At 39.5% G+C, this 25534-nt stretch overlaps 1 protein-coding gene across 12 annotated transcripts in view; it reads left to right on the top strand.

Moving 5' to 3' along the window:
* The first annotated feature begins 658 nt into the window (after positions 1-658).
* FBH1 (F-box DNA helicase 1) overlaps positions 659-25534 on the top strand; it is a 48843-nt gene continuing 23967 nt past the window's right edge. For 2 of the 12 annotated variants that reach the window (XM_023734411.1, XM_023734413.1), the window contains exons 1-13: positions 5880-7956; positions 8795-8950; positions 11400-12001; positions 13364-13494; positions 13595-13730; positions 14890-15080; positions 17965-18057; positions 18433-18527; positions 20407-20575; positions 21299-21521; positions 22497-22584; positions 22669-22755; positions 23464-23600. In XM_023734411.1, coding sequence (XP_023590179.1) covers positions 7815-7956; positions 8795-8950; positions 11400-12001; positions 13364-13494; positions 13595-13730; positions 14890-15080; positions 17965-18057; positions 18433-18527; positions 20407-20575; positions 21299-21521; positions 22497-22584; positions 22669-22755; positions 23464-23600 — 2250 coding nt within the window. In that variant the 5' untranslated portion in view covers positions 5880-7814. Of the gene's footprint in view, positions 808-1248; positions 1368-5864; positions 7957-8794; positions 8951-11399; positions 12002-13363; positions 13495-13594; positions 13731-14889; positions 15081-17964; positions 18058-18432; positions 18528-20406; positions 20576-21298; positions 21522-22496; positions 22585-22668; positions 22756-23463; positions 23601-25534 lie in introns of those variants that run through there. The other 10 variants (XM_023734409.1, XM_023734415.1, XM_023734410.1 and 7 more) reach the window with 10 other exon arrangements.

Raw genomic sequence — 25534 nt, 5'->3', positions numbered from 1 at the left:
TGGATCACATTTGTACTAATGGCTTACAATTTTCAAAGTGCCTTCGCTTATCTGCTTTAATCCTCAAAACAGCCACAGTAGAAAGGGTTATTATCCTTCTGTCCGTTTCTAGAAAAGGAAGCTGAGACACAGAGGCGCGGGGCTGGAGTAAGGGAAGATTTAGGGAGTATAATTTAGTTTTCTTCGATGGCAAATTCCACGTATGTTATTTCCTCTGCAAATTGCCTGCATAAACATCTGTTGAAGGAATGAATGAAGGGTGCCACTGCAATTCCTTGTCGCCTCCAGCTCCACCCCAGTTAATACACTTATCACCATGGAGCAGTCGGTGCCTCTTCTCAATAACAGGGTAGCGCCTCCGCGCACTTCCGTGCATTTCGCTGCACCGCCCCCTTCCTCACCCAATCCAAATCCAGCCCACCCACCCGTTTTCTCGTCGCAGCCCCTCCGAGGGCACCCAAGGAGCTCAAAGGAACTCTGGGAAAGTTCCCCCTCGTCTCCTCCGCCACAGCGAAAAACACGAACTGGGCGTGATCCACTAGTGGGTGGCCGCGCCTCCACTGGGCGGGCGTCCGATTGGCCGCGGGAGCAGTCCGTCAGCTCTGCGGCGGACTCTTCCCGGGGCTGCGGCGGGGGGCGGAGCTCGCGGAGGAAGTCCGCGGAATTCTCGGTGCTCATATTCGGGGCCACAGGAGGAGCTCGCGCTGCCCTGGGAACGCTGGGGCTTGGAGACTGGGAGGCCCCAGCACCGGCCGCAGCGGCAGTGACAGGATCCGCGGCGCGGCAGCCCTGGTCCGGAGCGCCATAGTGCGTGAGGCCACAGACGTGGCAGAGAGCGCGGGCGGGGCTCTGCCGTGTGGGAAACTTAACCTTTTGGGGGCCTGAGCGGGGGTCCGGCCTTAGGGGGGCACTGGGTTCGTGGGGGTCGTGGGGAAGTGCGGGCCCAGGGCCGAACGTGGGTGTGGGAGGGGGGCTCGCCCAGCTGTGGTCGACGTGGAGGGGCGCGGTGGGTGTGCACCGAGGAGGCCTGAGGGGTCGCTGAAGTGAGTTAGGGCCACGGCCCCGCACCCCCAGACTGCTTTCTGAAGTCCAGGAAGGGGAGAGCTTGTAGTTTTTTGGTAGTTACAGCAGTCGGGAGGGTAGACGTGGCCTTAGCTCCTGGCAAACCAGGATTTCGTTTTCTGCTCTAATGTTTTGACCTTGGGCAAGTCATTTTATTCTGCTCTTTTGCTTCTCTTTCATTTGTAGCCTCCCTTCCCCTTACCGGAATATTAAGAAGATTAAGGTGATATAGGAAGGCCTTGAACTTTTGGAGGGAACGTTGTGATCTGAGCAAGCTGTATGGGGTGATGGAAAAGAACGCTAGGGTAGGTGTTGGGTTCTTTACCCGACCTTACTACTTACTAGTCATTAAACTTCTTGGTGTTTTCAGTTCCATTAGGGATAAAATGGAAGTTGCCAGTATTTTCCAGGCTTAAAAACAATTGTGCTTTACATTTTGTATTGCAGTCTGTGGTTTACAGAGCTCTTTACATTTATTGTCTAATCCGCAAACAACTGTGTAAGGCATCATTCAGGTTTAATACATGAGAAAATTAAGGCCTAAATTAATTAGTGATTTTCCCAGGGTAGTATATAATAACACTGTTCTCTGGAAGGAAGAATGGTAGCAGCTGTTGAGTGTCTGCTAGTGCCTGGGACTGTGCTAAAGTAAATTAAGCAGACATAAAAAAAGACCTTGGTATGAGCCTATGAAATAAGTCCATTTTACTGATGAGCAGATTGAATTTGGTTAAGTTAACTTGCTGAGTAATATGGATAGTTATTGGAGACAGAATAGATACAAGTATCAGCTTTGCCATAGTTCTTGTTTCATTGTATCTTGCTGCTTCAAAAAAAGGACGGCATAAACTTGCTTTGAAATGCATAGTTTTAGAAGAGATGCCAAGCATTAGTTCTTGCTGATGCTGTTGGAGTCACTGCAAAGTGGAAGGTGAGGCATCTGGTATCTTCATGCTTACTCTTTTCTGCTAATGCTCTCCCCTTTCCCCACCCTAATTACAAATGACTCCACTTCCTCTTGCCTTGTGTCTCCAGTTTCCCTGTTTTTTTAAAACCCAAATCAGGGCACATGGATTCAAAATAGGATGGAATATTTCAAATTCAAGATAATTGGTCTCTTAATTGGTGTTCCAAATCCAGTTCTACAGCTGTGGTGGTGCAGTGGTTAAGTACTCAGCTACTAACCAAAAGGTTGGCGGTTTGAACGGATCAGCTGCTCTGAGGGAGAAAGATGTGGCAGTCTGCTTCCATAAAGATTTACAGCCTTGGAAACCCTATGGGGGCAGTTCTACTCTGTCTTCTATAGAGTCGCTATGAGTTGGAATCAACTCAGCAGGCAGTGAGTTTGGTTTTTTTGGTATCTCCTTTATGAACTTATTTTGCTCTGTATTCTCCTTTGGATAGCTAGATGATAATGTGTATGACTCTGTCGCACAGCCCCTATGATTTTCCGGAGTAAAAGCTTGATCCAGGGGGGAGGGATCTACACAGTAAGCTAATAGAGCTATTTCTGGGGTCTTGGACTGCCCGTTGCTTTTGTGCAGGCTTTTAGAGTTTGTGGTCTGGCCTTTTTTGTCTCATTTCATATGTTGTCATCATTGGCATTATGATTTGCTGCCTGACTGCTTTCTCTTTCTTGTGTTGTATCATGTTTATGTGGCATTCAGCTCTGGTCATTGGTATCATGATTATTTGACATATTTTGTGATTTGTGCTTGTGCAGAGACACCAAACTATTGGTATTAGACTTAGAACTGTAATTTCAGATTTGTAGCCATTTTCTTTTCTCTGCTTATCATATTCCTCTTTCCTTCCTAGGCTGGTTTTATGGGATCTGCCTTTGGTCTTCTAGCTGTGAAAGCACTTACTCCTACAAATTTATCTGCCACCAAAGCACCTCAATGTTATGTCTTCACTGTCATTCACATGCCTTGAGGATAAGTCTCATATTTCAAAGTACCTTAACCTGATATTCCACAGATACCTTTAAAACAAAGCAATACAAACAATTATTTTCCAAACTGAAAACTTTAAGCCTCCCCTTCATTCCAGGAAAAAATGATTAAAGCAAAAACACTATTTTTCTTTCACTCCTTAACATGGTTAATAACATTATTCTCTCCCTTAATATTCTAGCTAGAAATGAGTTATCTTTGTTGTTTTTTCTCTTTCATCTTTCTCCTCCAGTCTTGTCAAAAAAGTCTTGTTGATATTTATTTCTAAGTATATCTCAACTGCCCCCTCTTCCCTATTGCTGCTGCTTATATTAGGCCTTCATCATCTGCTCTCTAGGTTATTGAGGTCACTTTCTGACTTATTTTCCCGACAGTTTCCAAATCTACCCGTCCTCCACCCTATCTCCAGAGTTAACTATTCTAAAATGTGAATTTGATTGTGTAATGGCCCTACTTTAAAACTAGATGATTCCCCAAATTGCTTACAAGATAAGTCTAATTTCCTTAACATTATATTTAAGGACCTTTTGTGGTCCTGGTGGCATAGTGGTTAAGTGCTTGGCTGCTAAATAAAAGGTCAGAGGTTCAAACCTACCTGCCTCTCTGTGGGAGAAACATATGGCAGTCTGATGCCCTAAAGATTACAGCCTAGGAAACCCTATGGGGCAATTGTACTCTGTTCTATATGGTTGCTGTGAGTCAGAATCAACTAGATGGTGGCAGTGGGTTTGTTTTTTTTTTAATAGTCTGCGGGAAGGAGCCCTGGTGGCGCAATGGTTAAGCTCTCAGCTGCTAACCAAAAGGTCAGCAGTTTGAACCTTCCAGCCGCTGTGTGGGAGAAAGATGTGGCAATCTACTTCTGTAAAGATTATAGCCTAGGAAGCACTATGAGGAAGTTCTGCTCTGTCCTTTGGGGTCGCTGTGAGTCACAGTTGACTCAACGGCACACAACAGCAACAACAACAACATAGTATGTGGCTCCAAATTACTTTTGTAGCCCTGTCTCTCATTCCCCATCAGTGAACTTTATGATGTAAAGAAACCTAACTTTTCTGCCACATCAATGCTTTGTTAGAAATCAAGGCTTTTAGTGATTAAGTAATATACCTGCTAAGTGGAGAAGGTCTTTTGACTCCAGAAGACAGAGGAGAGACCCAGGGCCCTGGCTTCCACTTCTGCATATTATAGAACTTCATCTCTTAGAGACTTGAGAGACAGATAAAATGCAGTTTGGGTTTTCTGACCTCTAGCTGAAATCAGAAACATAATTTTTGATATGTAAATCCAATAAAAGTGTTAGCTCTACTTCCCAGTGAATCAGTCATAACCCAGGTGACACCATTACAGATGTACAATATAAGCAATGTATATTAATACACATAAGCCAGATCTCTCAGTCTATGCACACTTCCCCCTAGTTGTTAACCTTAGTTCATTCCATGATAGCTTCATGTCAGAATATACTAGAATATACCAGAACTTTCTAGAAGCAGAACACTCTGTTCCACTTAGACCTGTTAGCTCTTTTTTTTTCTTTTTTTTTGCTACTGTGCCTTTGTTAGATTTCAGCAAACATTTAATCTTCTCAGCAAGCATCTAATATTCAGATGTATTTTATCAAATAAAATTATAAATCTACCCCTAGCCATATTACCTACTTTTTCCAAACAGTGCCTTTTGGGTATTTTTGATTTTCTCTTGTCTGTCTGGTGTGGTACGTTTAAGGAAGTATCCCTATGTAGTCTGCCCTTGCCAAGTTCTACATAAAAACAGTTCTACAACAAATGCCTAGTGATCTAGGGCTTAGGTTCCTATACCACCTGTCATGGACAGAATTGTGTTCCCCCAAAATGTGTGTCAACTTGGCTAGGCCATGATTCCCAGTATTGAGTGGTTGTCCACCATTTTGTGACCTAGTGTGATTATCCTATTGTTGTAAATCCTAACCTCTGTGATGTTAATGAGGCAGGATTAGAGGCAGTTATGTTAATGAGGCAGGAATCAATCTACACGGTTAGGTTATGTCTTGAGTCGGGTTTTTTTGAGATATAAAAGAGAGAAGTGAGCAGAAAGACGGGAGACCTCCTACCACCAAGAATGAAGAACCAGAAGGGGAGTGCGTTCTTTGGACCTGGGGTCCCTGCACTGAGAAGCTCCTAGACCACGGGAAGATTGATGACAAAGACCTTCCCCTAGAGCCAACAGAGAAAGCCTTCCCCTGGAGCTGGCACCCTGAATTCGGACTTCTAGCCTCCTAGACTGTGAGAGAATAAATTTTTCTTTGTTAAAACCATCCACTTGCGGTAATTCTATTATAGCAGCACTAGATAACTAAGATACCATTCAACCATACTACTTTTACATTGCTCTCTTCACCTTCCTTCACTGACTCAACATTTATTGAACATGTTCTTTGTGTCTAGCATTATGCTAGGTGCAGAGGCTACAGCAGTGAAAAATACAGAATAGTTCCTTACCTTCTTGGAGCACACTTACTGTCTTTTTGACTCTTAGGCATGTGATTAAGATATTAATATCTAGTTGATGTTCATCTTTGCTGTCTCAGAATGTTTTTATTAGGTCATCACTGTTATAGTTTGGGAAGGCTAGGATAAAATCATTCTCACTTTTTGCAGAAAAAAGTTCTAAAGATTATCCTGTATATTTTAGTGCCTTTTGCCTTTTATACAAATCTGTCAGCTTCTGTCTTACATAACTATTTTCAAAAGCTGAATTTAGGAGCAGATGGTAGATGTAGGGGAGCCCTGGTGGTGCAGCAGTTCAGAGCTCGGCTCCTAGCCAAAAGGTTGGCAGTTGGAATCCACCAGCTGTGGTTGGCAGTTGGAATCAACCAGCTGCTCCTTGGAAACCCTATGGGGCAGTTCTACTCTGTCCTGTAGGGTTGCTATGAGTTGGAATTGACTCAGTGGCAATGGGTTTCATTTGTTTTTTTTTGGTAGATGTGGGTGGGTATATGAACCCTTGAGCTGAGCTTAATGTTCTAATTGGTTATATATCCTTTTATTTTTCAGAAGTCTTTTATTACCTAACTTATACCGTTAAGCTAAGCAGGCATATGATTTGCCCTGAGGTCCTGGATCAGATGAATTTGAGTGATTTGGTATTGTGGTACTTATTCCTTTGTGATTTTTATCTATGAAAACTTTTCCTCTCCTTTTTGGCAGTAGATCTTCACCTTCTTCAAATAAGATATTTTCTGTCCATTAATAACTTTTCTATAGTATTTCTAACTCTGGTTAAAGACTGTGTACTTGACAGCTCTGAAACAACTGGGGATATTTGAAGAGATAGAAAAAGCAGAGATAAGTCAGATATCTTGAATGTACAGGGTCCGTGTATTTATTGGTTGGAATCCTGCAGCTGTTCCTGTAGTTGAGCCAAGTGTGTTTGGATCACTTGAATTAGAGGCCAGGATTTGTCTGTATTCTGGATGGCCGGTTCTAGCTTTACCTTGTGTCTTTTGCCAGTTTGACCAAAAGTCCCCATTCAGGCTAAATTGTATTTAGTCTGTTGTCTTTGTAATATGAAGTATTTGGAACAGAAGCAGTAAAATTTGCTGTCTTATTTTTTTTAAAAGAGAATAACCAGATTTTGAGCTTAGGTTTTAGTTCTGCATAGAAAATTTTCAAATTCATTTTTTAAAATTTACTTTTTGCCTCTATATGTGTAAATAAGACTGTTGGTTTTTAGTTTAAAGGACTATATTCAACAAACAACAAAAAAGCAGTTTACAGAACCATCACAGTGGAGGGAGTGTTTGATTTTCTGTTTATGATAAGTAACTGGGACATATTACTTGTTACTTTTTAAGGTATTTTTATATTACAGAATTGGCTGTCATTGGGCTGCGGATGCACTTCATGTCTTGCATTAGGTGGCACCTTTATAATTTGTAAGATATTTCAATGTTTTATGTAAGTTAGGCATATCTAAGCCTTGTTAAGTATAATAAGAAGATAGGTGTATTTGTGTAGGATTTTATAGTTTATACATTTTCTCATTTAATCCTTGTAAATACCTCTAAGACTCAGAGAAATTAAGTTACCCAGAGTCATACAGCTTCTAGGACTAGTTGAGGGCTCAGACATAGTTCTTTTCACTTCAAGTCTACTTTAAAGCTCTACAATACTGCTTTTGTTGTACTGAGTGTATTTGTAAAGGCTGCTGCCATTGCTTAAACGTTACATCACTGCACGTTAACTCCAGATTCAGGTTAGTTATAAGGTCTCCAGCATCCTTTCTGAGGAGCTTGTAGAACTATTTTTGTCTGTAGAATTCATTTTTAAAAATTCTTAAAGTATTCTTGAAGTTTGTTTTAACCTTTTTGTTTTTTTAAACTTCTGTGAACCTTGAAAGAATAAACTGACATTGGGAAGGGTGATTTCTGAAGAGGCCGAGGGATGGGGAAAATTAACACTAGAGAGACTGTTGCATTACCAATGGAAAATACAAACTATACCAGTTATATTGATTAGTGCCTTCGTTTTAGACCTTTTTTATGCTTAAAGAAAATGTTGAGTAAGATTCTGGCAATTGTTACCACAGTTTACTCGAGTATTTTTAGGACCTGTGAAAATACGGTACTGGCAGGAACCGATATTATTCTCTCTTTATCTGTCTCCTGTAAAGAATAAAACAGATACCTTCTGTATATCTGTTCTTGTCCTCTTTTCTTTTTAAGTGTAACTATTATATTTTCATCTTTAATGCCATAAGGAGGTAGCTAGATCTTGTGTACAATAACAGACACCGAAACATGAAGAATCTTGGTTAAACATGAAGAAGGATTACAGACAGAGAACGAGTAATATAAAACTAAAACGTCCGGTGCTCTTCAAACAGAATCCTAGGCACAATTGCTGCTATAATGTATTGCTAAGGGAGTATATGAAATTTCCTCCTCTGAAGGTCCTTACAAGTGAGTTAGATTCTCTTTTACTTGGGGGCCTTGCTTCCATCTTAACTCATTACCCAATACCGAGATGCTCTGGGGGCTAAGAGAGGCAAACAATATGGCCCTTCTCTCAAGGAATTTACAGCTTGTTTTATTAGTCACCGATTTTTGCGTCTGAGACTTAGAGAAACTGCTATATACAGGAGACAGTGGGTGAGTTTATTTTTTAAAAGCTATTACCAGCTCTTAAAATTTTGTGGGAATTATGGGAACATAGATAGTCTGGACAAAGTCAAGGAAAAGATGCCAAATCTTAGTTAATCCATTAGTGGTAACTCCTTTTTTGAATAAACGTTTCATTATCAGGGTGTCTAGAAAGTATAATAAGTAAAAAAAAAAAAAAAAAAAAAAAAATCAAATGGGCATACCAACCTAGGGGCAAGGATGAGGAGGCAGGAGGGGACAGGAAAGCTGGTGATGGGGAACCCAAGGTAGAGAAGGGGAGAGTGTGGACACATTGTGGGGCTGGTAACCAATGTCACAAAAGAATATCTGTATTAATTGTTTAATGAGAAACTAATTAGCTTTGTAAACCTTCATCTAAAGCACAATAAAAAAAATCAGTTCAGGATCTTATTTTAGAATTCTTTCTTAAATTCTAAGGAAGAAATGCTAAGGAACTATGGAATGACAAAAAGTTGATGGGTGTATAAGGGAGAGGGAAAGAGCTGCTTGGGGTAGTCCCCAAAATCAGTCATCAGCTACTGTATTCCTGAGAATTGAGTATAATTTGCGGAGTAGCTTGTAGAATTGGTGGTAACTAATGAGTATCCCATTTCTTCTGCCTGTTGGTACAAAACAGTGAGACGGTTTAAGCGGAAGCATCTTACAGCCATCGATTGCCAACATTTGGCTCGGAGTCACTTGGCTGTGACCCAGCTCTCCAGTCAAAGATGGACAAACAGAGATCCGAACCATGGTCTCTATCCTAGACCCAGAACAAAAAGAGGGAGTAGGGGTATGTCTTCTAAAAAAGTATCTTGCATTTCAAAATCTGTAGTTGTGTGTGGCCTTTGAGTATCTCCCACTTTGAAAGTATTTGTAAATATTGCTGCTGTGATTTTGTAGTCCTATTGTAATAGTTTGACACCTTTTAAAATTATTTGTGAGTTTTCCATGAATATTCCGTCCTGTTATAATGGTTGTTAAAAGCCCCAGGAAAATGTGATGGAATGACTCCATTAGCTGCTTAATTATAAAGTGATAAAAAACATGTACCAATATTACCATTATCCCAATCTTGACACATGATGATTACTTGACTCTTTATTAGTCCTCTTTGTCCAGTCTGTCACTAGGTTCACCATGTCATTTTTTTCTCCTCTAAAGTGTTTCTTCATCTAATGCATTCATGGTAGACTGCCCTTGTCACCTAGTACCTGGACTGCTGCAGTAACCCTTCTCCTTGCCTCTAGATTTTATTTCTTCCAAACCAATGGGCATACATGTCATTGGGTTAATATTCTTGAATACCATTTCTATCCTGTCACTACCCTTCTCCAGAACCTATAGTAAGATGTGTCCATTTTACTATTATATACTCAAGCCCAAAGTTGCCACCACCTGATATTTATTACATGAAAGTTCCCCTTTTGGCAGTTTGGTTTTTTCACTACCCATCTATGTGCCAAACAAATTTCTACTTTGTTAATACCTGTTAGTATAATCTAGATTGCCTTATTTCCCATTGACATATATAATTTCAGAATCCAGCTCAGATCTTTATTAGACACTACTTAAAGAGTCACTGCATTGATTTTCTTTAAATATTGTCATATGTGCTTCTCTTTCACTTTTTGGGACTACTATGACCAATTTTATGAGAGTTTCAAAATTATATATTGTGTGATATTTCATTTGTTTTGTGTGTCAACTTCTTATCTCTATTGTAAGTTCTTTACTGATAAAGACTTCGTCAGCATGTATATGCTTAACGTGTAGTCCTAGCACTGAACATGTAGTAGGCTCTTAATAAATATTGGTATAATTGAATCAAATAATTAGAAAATATCAGGATTTAAGGCTTTATTGATTTCAAAACTCTATTTCTGTCAAACTGTCCTAGAAGCAGTTATAATTGCTTTTTTTCTAACATAGAAAAAATATTTAAATTCTCTAAATTCTTTTAAAGCTAAATCTAGTTTTCCTCCATTCTCTTATCTTCCAAAGTGAGAATTTTGCCTATAGCCATTTAGAAAGGAGCCATGTATATTCTTGTGTACTGATAAGGTGTTGAAATACTTCATTAGTGTTTAAAAAAATTTTTTCGGAGTTTAAAAATACAGTGGTGATGTCTGAAATCACCATTTGGCTTCCCCTGGAGCCCTGGTGGCACAGTGGTTAAGAGCTCGGCTGCTAACCGACAGGTTGGCAGTTTGAATCCACCAGCCACTCCTCTGAAACTCTATGGGGCAGTTTTGCTCTGTCCTACAGAATATGAATCAAAATCAACTCAACACAACGGGTTTGGTTTGTTTGGTTTTTAAGTGCCTAAAAAAGGAGCCCTGCTGGCACAGTGGTTAATCACTTGGCTGCTAACTGAAAGGTCAGTGGTTTGAACCCATCAGCTGCTTTGGGAGAAAGATGTGGCAGTCTGCTTCCATAAAGATTATAGCCTTGGAACCCTATGGAGCAGTTCTACTCTGTCCTATAGGATCACTATGAGTTGGAATTGACTTGATGGCAACGAGTTAAGTGCCTAAAAAATCCGTGAGGTCAGGGACACTATACAGTTTTTTTTTACTTTGTATTTGTCTCAGTCATAGGTGCTTAGTAAATGCCTATTGAATTAATGTATAGAATAGATTAAGTTCTAATAATATGAAGACAATTCTGACTCTCTCCTTTTTATTTAAAAATAAATTGATGTGTCAGCTTCACCTAGGAGGAAATAAAAATAAAAGAATTTTAACAAAGTTCTTATTCCATCTCAGTTGTAGAAACTCAGTTAAATGAGAAGAGTGGGTTTTTCTGAATCCTAATAGCCTAAAGCACCTTCCTTTCTACTTAGACAGACTTAGATTTCCTATTGTAGGAGCAAGCCAGGAGAGGTGCATGTTTGTAAGTCTTATGTTTGAATGTGAGCAGTCGCTTACTTTTTGTCCATCCATTCAGGAGTTCAGTCTGCAGCATATTACTCTCTACTTGTGTGTATTGCCAGGTATAACATGAGTCATCACATCACCCAAAGACTGGTTTGTATCTCTTTCCAAATGTGTGTCAGATTAAATTATAGAGCAAAATATAAATATTTTTTGGATTCGCTATTTATGTAATCAGTTGACTAATATATCCTTTTCTCTTTCCTCTATTAACATAGATAATTAACAGTTAGTTTTACTTGAGTCAACAATGGCTCAGTGGTCATTATTCATTTCCTGTTCATTCTGTTTGGGTTTTCTCTACAGGTCAAGGACGTCAAAGATATATCACTGAATTCTTCCTAGCTGGCCGGCGGCAGTGCACCAATGACATGGCCAAAAGCAGTTCTGTTGGCAAGGACAACTATAAGGACTCTGAGGGTGAAATGATCTTTCCTGCAGAGGGCAATTATGCCTTGCCTCAGGAAGGTGATGGGGAAGCTAGATTGGGCTCTTCAGAATCTACTCTGCCTTCAAGGAAGCGGTCCCGGTCATTTGAGGAAGACAGTAATCAAGCTACAGGGACCAGCCAGTGGGATGGGGTTTCTAAGAAAACCCCAAGGCATCATTTTTCCCTGTCATGCACAAGGCCTAGAGAAGTTAGGCAAGAAGCAGAGGACTATTTGTCACAGCTCTCTACAGAGTCTGGAGAAACTAACCAAGAAATTGAGGACATTGGTCCTGATTCCATTCCTGATACATACTATGGGCTTCTTGGAACTTTGACCTGTCAAGAACCCCCGAGCCTCATTTGTAGTCTGCCTAGTGAAGTCCTGAGGCATATCTTTGCTTTCCTCCCTGTGGAAGATCTCTATTGGAATCTGAGCTTGGTTTGCCACCTTTGGAAGGAGATAATTAGTGATCCACTGGTACGTAAAATGCCTATAGTCATAAGATGTTTTCTCTAAAAGTACATAACTTAGTTTCATCTAGCATGTAATTCTGATTATAGTATTTCTTCAGAAATGGTTTCCATTTGCTTCCAAAATAATGTCCAAACCCCTTAGTAGCATTTAAGACCTTCCATATTTGTCTCAACTTATTATTCCAGCCTCATTACTCACTTCGTCTTCAACACACTGTTGCATTCTGTCCACTACAAATGATTTGCTGTGTCCAGATCCCAGACTGCACACTCCTTACCCTTTCTATGTTGCTTTTATCCTCCCACCCCACCAAAAGGCCCCTCATATTTCTGTTAACATTTTACCTGTTCTTCGAGGCTTAACTTTTATACTAACTACTCTCCCATTTTATCCATTGGAATTAATCACATTCTCTTCTTTGTGCTGCTATAGCAATTTATACCTCTGTTGTCACTTTCTGTTTTCTATTATAGTTTTAGAGAGCCTTCCTTCTCTTTTAAATTATGAGCTCATTGATTGAAGAGTAGTTGCCCTGTTTATTTTTACATTCTCCATTGTGCTTCTTCATTCCTTTCTTACATACAAAAAGTGATTAATGAGTGTCAAGACAAATCACTCTGGAGTACCTTTTGAGGTTGATACAGCAGGCATCCCATATTTCTCACGAAGATTTCTTGGTGCTATAGTTAATCATGGGACCCCAGTGGCGCAGTGGTTAAGCGTTTGGCTGCTCACCGAAAGGTCGGTAGTTCAGATCCACCAGCTGCTTCTAGGAGACCATATGGGGCAATTCTACTCTGTCCTGTAGGGTCACTGTGAGTTGGAACTGACTTGACGGCAACGGGTTCTTTTTATAGTCATATTACTGATCTGATTCCCTGCCCTTTCCTTTGTTGTTTGATTTTACTTCTTCCCACCCCAGGTTCAGGCTCTCAGGTAAACCTGAGGACTGGGTGAATGTTTTGCTTAGTTTATATATCATTTAGACTAGCCATTGGGAATAAGTCAGAATACTCTCTATGTTGCTCTTATCCTCCTGCCCGCACCTAAGGGCCTCTCATATTGCCGTTGACATTTCACCTGTTCTTCAAGGCTTAACTCTTAATACTACTACTCTTACCTGTTTTATCCATTAAATTAATCACATGTAACACTATAACAAGTTAGTGTTGGGACCAGGACCAAGACCCAGTTCTCCTAGTTTCTAACCAAAATTTGTGTAATGTTTCTACCTGATTTGCCCAACTTTTGATTGTAAGCTATAGTTGGTTTTCAGTTGGTAGAAGGTTATCTATGTGTTTGTGGCCTAATCTGCTTTCTAATAGTCACTGCCTGCATTTTATTTTGGATTTTTTAACTATCTAGTTCATTCCTTGGAAAAAGCTATATTATCGATACCTGATGAATGAAGAGCAAGCTGTCAGCAAAGTGGATAGCATCCTCTTAAACTATGGCATAGAAAAGGAGTCAGAGTTGTGTGTGCTGAACCTCATACGGTGAGTTGTTCTCCTGTAGGGTACGGTTTTTGAAGTCCTTTCCCATAAATTCGCATTTATGATCATATTTGTTGTGGACTGTTCTGTGAATGTTTTACAGATACACAGCTACCACTAAATGCTCCCCGAGTGTAAATCCTGAACGGGTGTTGTGGAGCCTGAGGGATCATCCCCTCCTTCCTGAGGCAGAGGCATGCGTGCGTCAACACCTGCCTGATCTGTTTATTGCTGCTGGGGTATGTTACAGGCTATGGGGAGTTATTGCGGAAGGTGATACCTTTTTTCATTGAAAGAAAGTGTATTGGTGACTAGATTCAGCTAAAGATTACTTTATATTTTCAAAATCTTTATTTAATCTGTGAATGCTTTGAAGTGTTAATTTGTTGTAGGTCTCATTCGAGGGATAAAAGGCAATATCATAAGAGTCTTAGATTTGTAAGGAATTTAAAAAAAACATTTAGTACAATTTCCCATTCTGTTGCTGAATCCTCCCTGACATATTCCTGAAAGGTGGTCATCTAGCCTCTTAACACTTTGATTAATAAGGGTTTCTTTACAAAAAAGAAATGCTTTCTTTAAGAGGGACACTTATAGTAATAGACTTGTAGTAATGTTAAAAATGATAGATTTATGTCCGCTATTGACTATTTCTGTGTTAGCAAACGTTTTCTTAGACATTACTAAATGGAACATACTGCCTCCATAATAATAAATTGACATCTTAATGTCAGAGAATTGTCAGTCTTGATTTTCTCCCCTAATGACTGCTGACTTCTTTTGTATCTCCCATAGTGCCTTGTATGAAAGGTAGGCACTCATTTACTGGGTACTTTGTTTTAACATGGAGTCCTGGTGGCACAGTGGTTAAGAGCTACGTCTGCTAACTAAAAGGCCAGCAGTTCGAATCTAGCAGCCACTCCTTGGAAACCCTGTGGGGCAGTTCTGCTCTGTCCTGTAGGGTCGCTATAAGTTGGAATCGACTTGACGGAACGAGTTTGGTGTTTTTGGTTGTTTTGACTCGACTCTTCTCATTATTTGTGGGCCTGAGAGCTCACACTGACCTGGAGAGGGTTGGGGAGATGGGAGGGAATTAATATTTTTGCAGTGTCATTTCCATGTAAGGTTCTATGTTAGATATTTTATAAATGTTATTTACTTAAAGAAAACAGAACTCAAATGCAAAAGTGATGAGAAGAAAGGAACCCAGGGCAAAAGGAAAGGTTCTCATTGTTTGCCAAATATCATTTGAGATTTTGGACTCAGTTCAGACAATCTGTAGCTGGTACCTAGACCCCAGCTTAGCTTTTCTTCATTGGTTGTCTGGTTTGACTTAGATTAATTGTGACCTATGTTTTTGGGTCTTTTCTCCCATCCCTGGTCCACCTCGCTGCACAGGGTGTCAATGTGTGGGCTTTGGTAGCAGCCATTGTTCTCCTCTCCAGCAATGTGAATGACATACAGCAGCTACTCTTCTGCCTCCGGAGACCTAGTTCCACAGTGACCATGCCAGACATCACTGAGACCTTATACTGCATAGCTGTGCTTCTCTACGCCATGAGGGAGAAGGGAATTAACATCAGCAATAGGTAAAGCAATGGAAGGGAGTGAGGAGACACTGTGATAGAGTGAAAAAGTTCTGTACTTGGTACAAATCCCAGCTCTGCCACTTACGAACTTTAACACTGGGCAAATGCCATAAAAGTCCTGTCATTCAACATCAGTGTTTTCACCTGTAAAATGAAAGCACTATGAGGTTTAAACTTACAAAGGCAGTTACCCGAGTTTATGAGTGCTTTGTGAATAAAATTGCTGTACAACTATAAAATATCATTGAGGCAGATTTTACATTGAAAGTCTTAGGTGAGGTACCCTTACTTAAAAGAAGCCTTCTTTATTCATACATGGCCACATTTTCCTAGGAAAATGTTAGGATCTGGTTCCTTTGGGTCTCACTTTTGGGATATGATGTAAGACTTGTGGAAAGGTCTTGTTCACCTCATCAGTTTAGAGAAAGACTGTATAGCATGTTGGGTTGCTAATTCATAGTGACCTTAATGATGAAATAAGCCAAGGTCAGTTTTGAGAGGATGTATGCATTTTACAAATATTTGAGCACTTACTGTAAGTCAGATAGTTTTCCAGACACTACGTATACAAAAAGGCAGACAAGATACTTGCTCTCATGGAGTGTATGTTCTAGTGATGGAAAACATTTTATACTAATTAAATATGTTAAATAAGAACATTTTAGTTCGTGATAAGCACTGCAAAGAAAATAGGGTGATGTGAGAGGGAGCTGGGAGTACTGCTTTGTTTTGGGTGAGGAAGGGCTTCTCTGAAGAAGTAACATCTGAATTAAAACTTGAATGTCAAGGAGGAGCTAGTCATTTTAGGATTAGGGGAGAGCATTTTAGGAGAAGAAGTTGCCATTGAGTTGATTCCAACTGATGGCAACCCTTTGTCAGAGCAGAGCTGTGCTCCATAGGGTTTTCAATGGCTTATTTTTCAGAAATTGATTGTCAGGGCATCTATGGGTGGACTTGGACCTCCAACTTTTTGGTTAGCAGTCAAGTGTGTTAACCATTTGCACAATTTTAGGAGAAGGAATAGCTAATTTCAGGGCCCAAAGACAGGGATGAATTTGTTATGCACAAGCTACAGAAAAAGTCCAGTGTTACAAGAGTGTAGTGAATGAGAGACAGTACAAGGGAACTAGAGGTAGACAGGCTAGATCATGTAAGATTTTGTAGTCCATGATAAGGAGTTACAATCAAATCCAAAGTATGATAGTTAACTATTGGAGAGTTCCAATTGCTGATCTGGAGTGGTAAAGGTAAACTTGTCATGGAATAGATCTAACTCATGGAGACCCCATGTGTTACAGAGTAGAACTGCTCCATAGGATTTTCTTGGCTGTAATCTTTATGGAAGCAGATTGTCAGGCCTTTCTTCCACAGTGCTGCTAGGTTTGAACTGCCAACCTTTAGTTTAGTAGATGAGTGCAAAACCATTTGTACCACTCAGGGGCCTTGTGGTACAGATAGGCAGCATGATAATACAGTGAATCTTGAAGAAGCAGAAGTCCCAGAGAGAGTTTCCTTTCTTTAGTGAAAGACAATGCTCCCTGAAATTAGAAGCCCTAAGAGGAAGAATAAGGAGTCCTGGTGGTACAGTGGTTAAGTGCTTGGCTGCAAACTGGAAGTTCGGCAGTTTGAACCCACCAGCCATTCCTCAGGAGAAAGATGTGGCAGTCTGCTTCTGTAAAGATTACAGCCTAGGAAATCTTACGGGCAATTCTACTCTGTCTTATGTGGTCACTATGAGTTAGAATCAACTCAATGGCAATGAGTGAAGAGTAAGAATGACTGGTGGGACCAGGTGAGCTGTAGCCCACTCATCCCTGGTGAAGTACAAGGATGGAACATTTATTCTCAGACATGTCAGAGTATTTGTTATATTTCTGAGTTATGTTTTAACTCATTAAATATGAATTGAAGGCATTCAACTATGGAGCAAGCAACTTTTTCATATAATTATGACAAGGTAAATACACAAATGATGAATAATGTCCTTAAGTGCAAATATGAACCTACAAATTATCTGCATGTTTACATGGACATAAATGAGGACAGGGAGGCATGGTATGTTGATTTTTGTTATGTCTATGTATTTCTTCTTGCTTTACCTGGAAGATAATCCTAATATGACCAGAGACTGAAATGTTTATTATAAAAGGTGTGTGTTACATCAAAAAGATTGATGCTCGGAGATAGCCTATTCTCACTCTGGGGATGAGGAGCAATGCACTAAATTCTGGGGGATTGGTGATTAGGGGGATGAGTTTGGGTTCTATGTGAACTATAGAGGCTTTGGAATGACTTGTGATGATGTGTTTGATGATATGCAGTGCCTCTGCTGATTGAAATTTGTGATCTTTAGTCCTTTTAGTGATTTGGAGGCTGCTTTGTCTTATAGTCCTTAATAATCATATCTTGCTATCACTGTAGCACCTTTCCTTTGGGGCCTTAAAATGTAGAATGTTATTCGTGTGTCTAAACCAATACCACTTCACAAGGAGCAGAGAGACTAAGTTTCAGAAATAGAAAGTGACGACATTAAGTTTATGTTGAACGAGAATCTCATTGCTGGGGGCAGAATTTACCGTTGTTATTGGTTATTTGTCTCTTAAAGTCACAACTAGTGCTCTTGTTCCCCAGAGAGAGTTTCCTGATCTCTTTCTCCTTTTGCTGTTATATATTGAAACAATGTATCTTTCCCAGAACTATATTCCTGGAGAGTTTTTGTGAGCTGTAGATATAGTTCAAATTTTTTCTTTCCTTTCTGCCACAAAATGGTGGTAGGTATTTTCTGTTTAGCAATAGTAAGGAGTTTAAATGCATCTGAGAAAAATTAAGATTCAGACTATAACTCGAATTTGAACATCACTAAATCTACTTTTTTTCCTCTTAGGATTCACTACAACATTTTCTATTGCCTGTATCTTCAGGAGAATTCCTGTACTCAGATCACAAAAGTTAAAGAGGAACCATCTGTTTGGCCAGGGTATGTATACCTGTATCTATGTGTATGTGTATGTCCTTGTGTGTGTGTGGTTTTTTTTTGCCTTCCATACTTGACTCTTTCTCATACTTAAGGAGGGGAGGTGTTTTGTTTTCACAACTTTATGGAAGTATAGTTTACATAATATAGCATTTACCCATTTTAAGTGTATAATTTGATGACTTTTAATGAATTTACTGAGCGTACAACCATCACCATAATCTAATTTTTAGAACATTTTTATCACCTGAAAGGGAAACGTTTTCTTTTGGTCAGTTTTTATTCATCCAGTTTGCCTGTTTGGTGTTTGGATAGCTCATGACCTGGTCTTTTCAATTCTTTTCTATTTTTCTCATTTCTCCTCTGTAATGATGATAGCAAGAAAACAACTATCCAGCTTACAAATGAACAACAGCTGATTCTGAATCATAAGATGGAACCTCTCCAGGTCGTAAAAATTATGGCATTTGCAGGTAAGGGAGCTCATCATTTCTAGAATAGAGTCAGGTTCATGATGTGGTTTTCTGCCTTTTATTGCCACACCCCCTTCCCTGATATTTGCCAGGGTGTCTTTACCTTCATCTTTATCAAACAACCTGAGTCAAATCTAAAAAGCAGTAGGCCAAGGAATACTTGCTTTTTTTTTTTTTAAAACCACTCCAGTGAGTGTCCGCACTGCAATTCCTGTTGAAACAAATAGTTCGTAGGAATTTGGTTTGTGGTGTAGATGCTGCTGGGATTGATTGAGCTAGTCGTTCATTGTCGTATGTGCTTAGCTACTGATTGCTTATGAAGTGGCAGCCATATTAATCTCTTGCTTAGAAAGTTTCAGTGGCTCCCTCATTTCTGTAGGTGAAATCTAGAAGGCCTTCCCACCATTTGGTTCTAACCTATGTTCCTAAATATATTGTGTCCTCTTCTCCTGTCTCAATCAGCTAAGTTGATCTACTCACAGTCTCCTGAAGTTCTTGGTTATTCTCTTGTCTGGACCTTTGCGCATGTTATTTCCTCCACCTGGAACCCCTTCCTGCTGCTTTTCTGCCTAAATATCCTGTTAACATCAACGACAACAATAATAATTTATCAAATGCCTGCTGTGTGCCTGGCAATATGCTAATCCTAACAACATTTTTAAGATTGGTTAGTTATCTCTATTTTGTACAAAAAAACTGAAGCCCAGAGAGATTAAAATGACTTGCCCTGGGATAAATAAGCAAATAAATGGTAGAGCCAGAATTCAAAGCTGGATCTGTTTCTTTGCACAGACAGGACTTTTTCTTTTCTATTTTATCCTCTCTTCTATTTTTTTTTCGCCATACTAAATTGACTCCCATCGTTTCTGCTGCTTCTTGATGAAGGCTTCTTCAGCCATTTGAGTCATATATGATCTCTGAACTTTTACTGTAACTGATTGCCTATATTTAATTATTTGGTACTTGATTAATAGTAAGAATAGTCAATACATGTGTTTTATAAACACTTCCACATTATTTCATTAGTCTTGAAAGCAGCCCTGTTGGGTAGGGAACAGAGGTACTGTATTTCTTTTTTTACAGATGAGGAAACAGGCTTACAAGGATAAAATGTTCCTTAATCTGATAAGTGACATGGTCTGGGACATGAACCCAGATTTGTTTGTTTCCAAATCCGTACTCTTTTTTACTATAATATGTTATCATCATTATACTCTCATTTTGTTCTCTGCTTCATCTATGTTGGTATTTTATTCCAAAGTAGATTATAATGTAGGAATCTTGCTTTATGCTTTTTAATATACTCACAGTGTTTAGCAGACAACTGAATATGTAGTAGGTGCTTAATAAATACTTGTTAAGTGAATGAAAGATTAAATAATTGAATGAATGATAGAGAATAGGGCAGACAAGAAAATTCTTAATGAATCAGAAGAATACTTGCATCTAATTTGCATGCTTTTGCCCTAGAAGCATAAATAACTCCTAGGCCAACAATAGCTGCCATTTATTAATATTAAATTCTTGCTTAATATTATTATTATGATAATATTAGTACTTTGATTATTATTTTTATCTTTACAAACCCTACAAGGTAAGTGTTCATATATTACTGATGAGGAAACTGAAGTTTAGGGTAATAAGTGGCTCGTCGTTCATTGCTCAACTAGAATCTGTTAGAGCCAGGATCCCAACCCAGATTAACCTGCCTTAGAATCTGCTGCTCTTTTCACTACACCATTTTGATCAGTACGGAAAAATTTGTCAGTGTCTTCGCCCTAAGCAAGAAGTGGAAGCATGGATAAGGCCTGATTAGGGTGTCCTTTGGAACGTTTTTTCCTGACTGAAGGGTCACATCCTTTCATCTTGGCTTCCCCAGGCACTGGGAAGACCTCTACTCTGGTCAAGTACGCTGAGAAGTGGTCTGAGAGCAGGTTTCTGTATGTGACCTTCAACAAGAGCATCGCAAAGCAGGCTGAGCTTGTCTTCCCCAGCAATGTCATCTGCAAAACCTTTCATTCCATGGCCTATGGACATGTCGGGCGGAAGTGAGCATTATCATTGCCATCACTGTTGTTTCTTATTAATGTTTGTCATAATGCGATCATTGTGATTACATATGAATTGTACTCCACAATGACACCAAGAAACTTTAATGCTATTAACTCCATTTACAGGCAGGAAATGTGAAGATAGATTTAGTGATTTGTGTTGTCACCCAATAAAAATATATTATTTACAAGTAACAGTAACTTTCTGAGGAAGGCATCCTCCTTTCTCTGGAACTGAGGCACAGAAAGTCAAAATGACTTGTCTCAAGTTCAGAGTATCACAAATCTTGATCAGTTTTTGGCTCTGCTTGGAAGGGTGGGGAGGGAGAGGAGACTCTGATGAGGTGCACTCAATCAATCCAGGTTTCCTTTGGCCTTCTGAACCAGTATTACCTTGGACATAAGGCTGCAAGGAACTTTCACTGGCCTTCTGGTGGGCCTCTCAGAATCTTGACTACACCTTAGAATAGTAGTGTCTGCCTTGAGTGAATTCATCTTCTGTGTTATTATATGTGAATTCCTGTGAGCCTACTGTAAACCATTTCAGGTCATATTTGGACCTTGCAGAAATTCTCTGGCTTTGTTTCCCTTTCTCACCCACATATGACCCTTGGAATTGCCATGTGGTATCATTGGGAAAAGTGGGAATGGAAGTGGGAGACACTACATGCGACATTACCAGTGAAGCCAGATACTGTTAATTTTGGATATGCATTACAGGTACCAATCAAAGAAGAAATTGAATCTCTTCAAGTTAACACCCTTCATGGTCAATTCTGTCCTTGCTGAAGGGAAAGGCGGATTCATAAGGGCCAAGCTAGTATGCAAGACTTTAGAAAACTTCTTTGCCTCTGCTGATGAAGAACTAACTATTGATCATGTGCCTATTTGGTGTAAGAATAGCCAAGGCCAGAGAGTCATGGTTGAACAGAGTGAAAAGCTGGTGAGTATCTAAATATCTTTAGTGTTAGCGATTTGGGAATAAATGAGAAGAGCTGGCATGGTACAGTGTTATTTCAGTCTTTCACTGCTTCAGAACTACTTGCAGGAAGTTGAAGATGGAGACTCATAATGATAACTGAATTGTACCGTATTTTTTGCGGTTAACAGCACTCATAGACGTCACATTTAATCCTCATAACTGTCCCTCTCATTTAACAGATGAGATACAGACATTGAATGACCTGTCCAAGGTTATAAGAGCTTGTCATTGTGTCATTGTGTCATTGTGTCATTGTCATTGTGTCATTCTGTTCCTAGAATCTGATTTTATCTAAAGATTGGGAATCTCTTTTCTAATTTTTTAAATTATTGGTACTACGTAGATTTTGCTAGTGGCAAATAAGTTTATTTCTTATTTATGAAGTCTTTTCAATCACTTGTCATTCTTTTTATGAATTAACTGTCAGTCAAAGTCTAGAAAAATAATCCAGCCTTTTCTGGCTCATCAAATGGTATGATCTCTGAGAGATGTCTTATCGCTGGGCTTGTTACTGCTGATCTCTGTACTTGAGAGACTCAGCAGTATTAAAGCGTTAGTGTAGAGCCTTTAACAGCTGTTGTACGTAACATTGCACAGTACTGTGATTATGCCTTTGATTTGACCTCTGTGTGTGGAAATGAAAGTGTGATTTCAGGGTGCTATGTTTTCCAGGGTCTTTAACTATGGGTTAAGGAGCACTGGTGGTGCAGTGGTTAAAGCACTCGGCTACCAACCGAAAAGCTGGTGGTTCAAACCCACCAGCTGTTCTGCGGGGAAAGATGTGGCATTCTGCGTTCGTAAAGATTTTACAGCCTTGAAAACCCTATGTGGCAGTTCTCCTCTGTCCTGTAGGGTCACTATGAGTCAGAATTGACTTGATGGCAGTGGGTTTTGGCTTTTAGTAAACTATGGGTTATTGTATCACTTGTTTTCTAGAATGGTGTCCTTGAAGCGAGCAGACTTTGGGATAACATGCGGAAGCTGGGGGAATGTAAAGAAGAGGCTTACCAAATGACTCATGATGGTATGGGAGTTTCCATATATTGCTATTTGTTAAATGTAACTGCATTATTTATGAGTTACAACTCTTATTACTCCTTTCTTTTAGGCTATTTGAAACTCTGGCAGCTGAGCAAGCCTTTGCTTGCCTCTTTTGACGCCATCTTTGTGGATGAGGCCCAGGACTGTACCCCAGGTGATAAACTGTTCAGGACATGAGTAGTCTCATATACATAGAAACAACATCATGATTATGTAAGAGGACATATATGTGAAATAAGTTGATTATTCTTATTTTTGATAAAGAAGAGGAACAAATGATACTTTGTTACTCAGAAACTCTTTTCATTTGACTTTGAATTTCAACAGTTGTCCCCTTTCCCTCCCAAACAGACTTTTTTACTCCAAATATTTTGCTTAGGTTATTCTTGAGATGTTGACTAAGAATAAGTCATCAGGTTATAAGGACTCAGGCTTGAATGGAAAAAGATAGTCAATTTGGGGTGAAAAATTTGTGTTGTATATTTCTCACATGGCTATCAGAGAGTAGACACTCGTGAGTATGACTTTCTGGGTCATCTTTGGGTTTTATGTTACGATACTAGAGGTAGAAGACAATCTGTCTCATATATGCCTATGTGGTTTTTTATAGTCAGTAATTTTTCTGGGACTGAAGATAATCTACTTTCCTAGGACCAAAAACTGTTTCTTTTGTACCATGATAAGATTGTTTCTTTGGATTGAGTGTGCCTATCCTATAGAAAAAGACAACTTTGTTCAGTGTGCCCTGGCTTAGCTTTATGAAAGCATTTTCATTCTTATCTTTCTCAAATATGGTTTATTTTTGGTATGTGGGTTAGAGAGTTCCTTAAGATCTCTTATTTTCCCTCTTACTTGGTTGCAGCTATCATGAATATAGTTCTGTCTCAGCCGTGTGGAAAAATCTTTGTAGGGGACCCACACCAACAGATCTATACCTTCCGTGGTGCAGTCAATGCTCTATTTACAGTCCCACATACTCACGTCTTCTATCTGACCCAGGTAAAAGCTTTTCTTTGCTTTTGTGTTCCCATGACCATGTAAACAAGTGTTATATTTCCTTACACTAGTTTTTAAGTGTTTACTGTGTGCCAGGCACCATGCAAGGCATTGTGCTAGGCTCACAGTATATAACAAATCCTTGCTTCTCAGCAGTAGTTCTCAAAATGGGGTTCTCAGGGAGTCTGCAAGGTCAAAACTTCTTTCATAATAGTTATTTGCCTTTTTCAGTGCGACAACATTTGCACTGATGGTGTAAAGCGATAGTGGGTAAAACTGCTGGCTCCTTACCAATAATCAAGGCATTGTCACCAAACTGTTGTATTCTTTACTGCAACACACTCAAAATAATTCAAAAACAGCAGTTTGTTTAAGAATGTCCTTGATGATACAGCAAGAATTATTAATTTTAATGTCTCTTGACCCTTGAGCACATCTCTACTATTCTGTGAGATTAAATGTGAAGTACGCATAAAGGACTTCTGCTGCAGACTGAAGTATGATGGCTGTCTGAGGAGGAGTACCTTTGTGATTGAGTTGTGAGCTGAACTGGCTGCTTTTTTCTTATAATATTTTTAGTTGAAACAATAGCTGACAGACCAACTCTGGTTATTCAGACTTGGGTGGCATTTTCTCAAAAATGAATGAAATGAGTCTGTGACTTCCAGGAAAACAACTGACAGTGTTTATTGCCAAAGATAAAATTATTGCTTTCAAGTGAAAATTTAAATTTTGGAAAACTTGTATCTGCCACCATGAACTTGACAACTTTCCCATACAGAATTTTATAATGAGATCAGTGAGGATATTAATGTATATGATGAGTTATGAAATGTGTCAACATTTAGAAGAACTGTGCAACTCAGTGATCTAATATTTCCTAAATGACCATTGCATGGTGTTACAAAATATGCATGGATAAAAAGTCCTTTTAAAGGGTAAGATAGACCAATGGATTTTAATATAACAGAGTACAAAAAGTTCATTGATGTGGTTTTGGATTCCATATTGCAACTAACCTTTAAGAAACTACCATTGTTAAGTTTTAGTGTAATATCAAAGAATAATATTCTTTTTTTTTTTTTTTTGTACTTTAGGTGAAGGTTTACAGAACAAATAGTTTCTCATGAAACAGTAGTACACATATTGTTTTATGACACTGGTTAACAACCCCACAACACGTCAACTCTCTCCCTTCTCGACCTTTTTCTTTCTTTTGGTGAAAATATACATAGCCAAAGATACACCATTTCAAAAATTTCTGCATGCACAGTTCAGTGACATCGACTATGATCTTCCAATTATGCTGCTCTTCCCACTTTAGATGAAGGTTTACAGAACAAAATAGTTTCTCATTTAACAGTTAGTACACGTTTCCCTATGACAGTGGTTAACGACCTCACAACACATCAGCACTATCCTTACTCAGTCTTGGGTTCCCTATCACCAGCTTCCCTGTCCCCTTCTGCCTTCTGGCCCTTGTCCCTGGACAGCTGTACCTCATTAGTCCCATTTGGTTTTATGGGGCTGTCCACTGCCTGGCTGAACGGTGAACCTTGGAAATGACTTCACCACTGAGCTAAAAGGGTGTTTGGGGGCCATACTCTCGAGGTTTCTCCAGTCTCCCTTAGGCCAGTAAATCTGGTCTTTTTTTCGTGAGTTAGAATTTTGTTCTACATTCTACTCCAGCTCTGTCCAGAACCTTCTGTTGTGATCCTGGTCAGAGCAGTCAGTGGTGGTAGCTGGGCACCATCTAGCTGTACTGGACTCAGTCTGTTGGAGTCCTTGATAGCTGTGGTCCATTAGTCCTTCAGACTGATCTTTTCCTTGTATCCTGTTCTCTTCATTCTCCCTTGCTCCCGGAGGGATGAGACCAGTGGAGTATCTTAGATGGCTGCTCACAGGCTTTTCTTTTTTTTTTTTCTTAATTTAATTTT

The sequence above is a fragment of the Trichechus manatus genome, unplaced genomic scaffold, assembly GCF_000243295.1.
Source record: "Trichechus manatus latirostris isolate Lorelei unplaced genomic scaffold, TriManLat1.0 scaffold00067, whole genome shotgun sequence".
In the NCBI taxonomy this organism is placed as follows: Eukaryota; Metazoa; Chordata; class Mammalia; order Sirenia; family Trichechidae; genus Trichechus; species Trichechus manatus.
The sequence above is the reverse complement of the archived record's forward strand: the minus strand, read 5'-3'. Positions and strand labels throughout refer to the sequence as shown.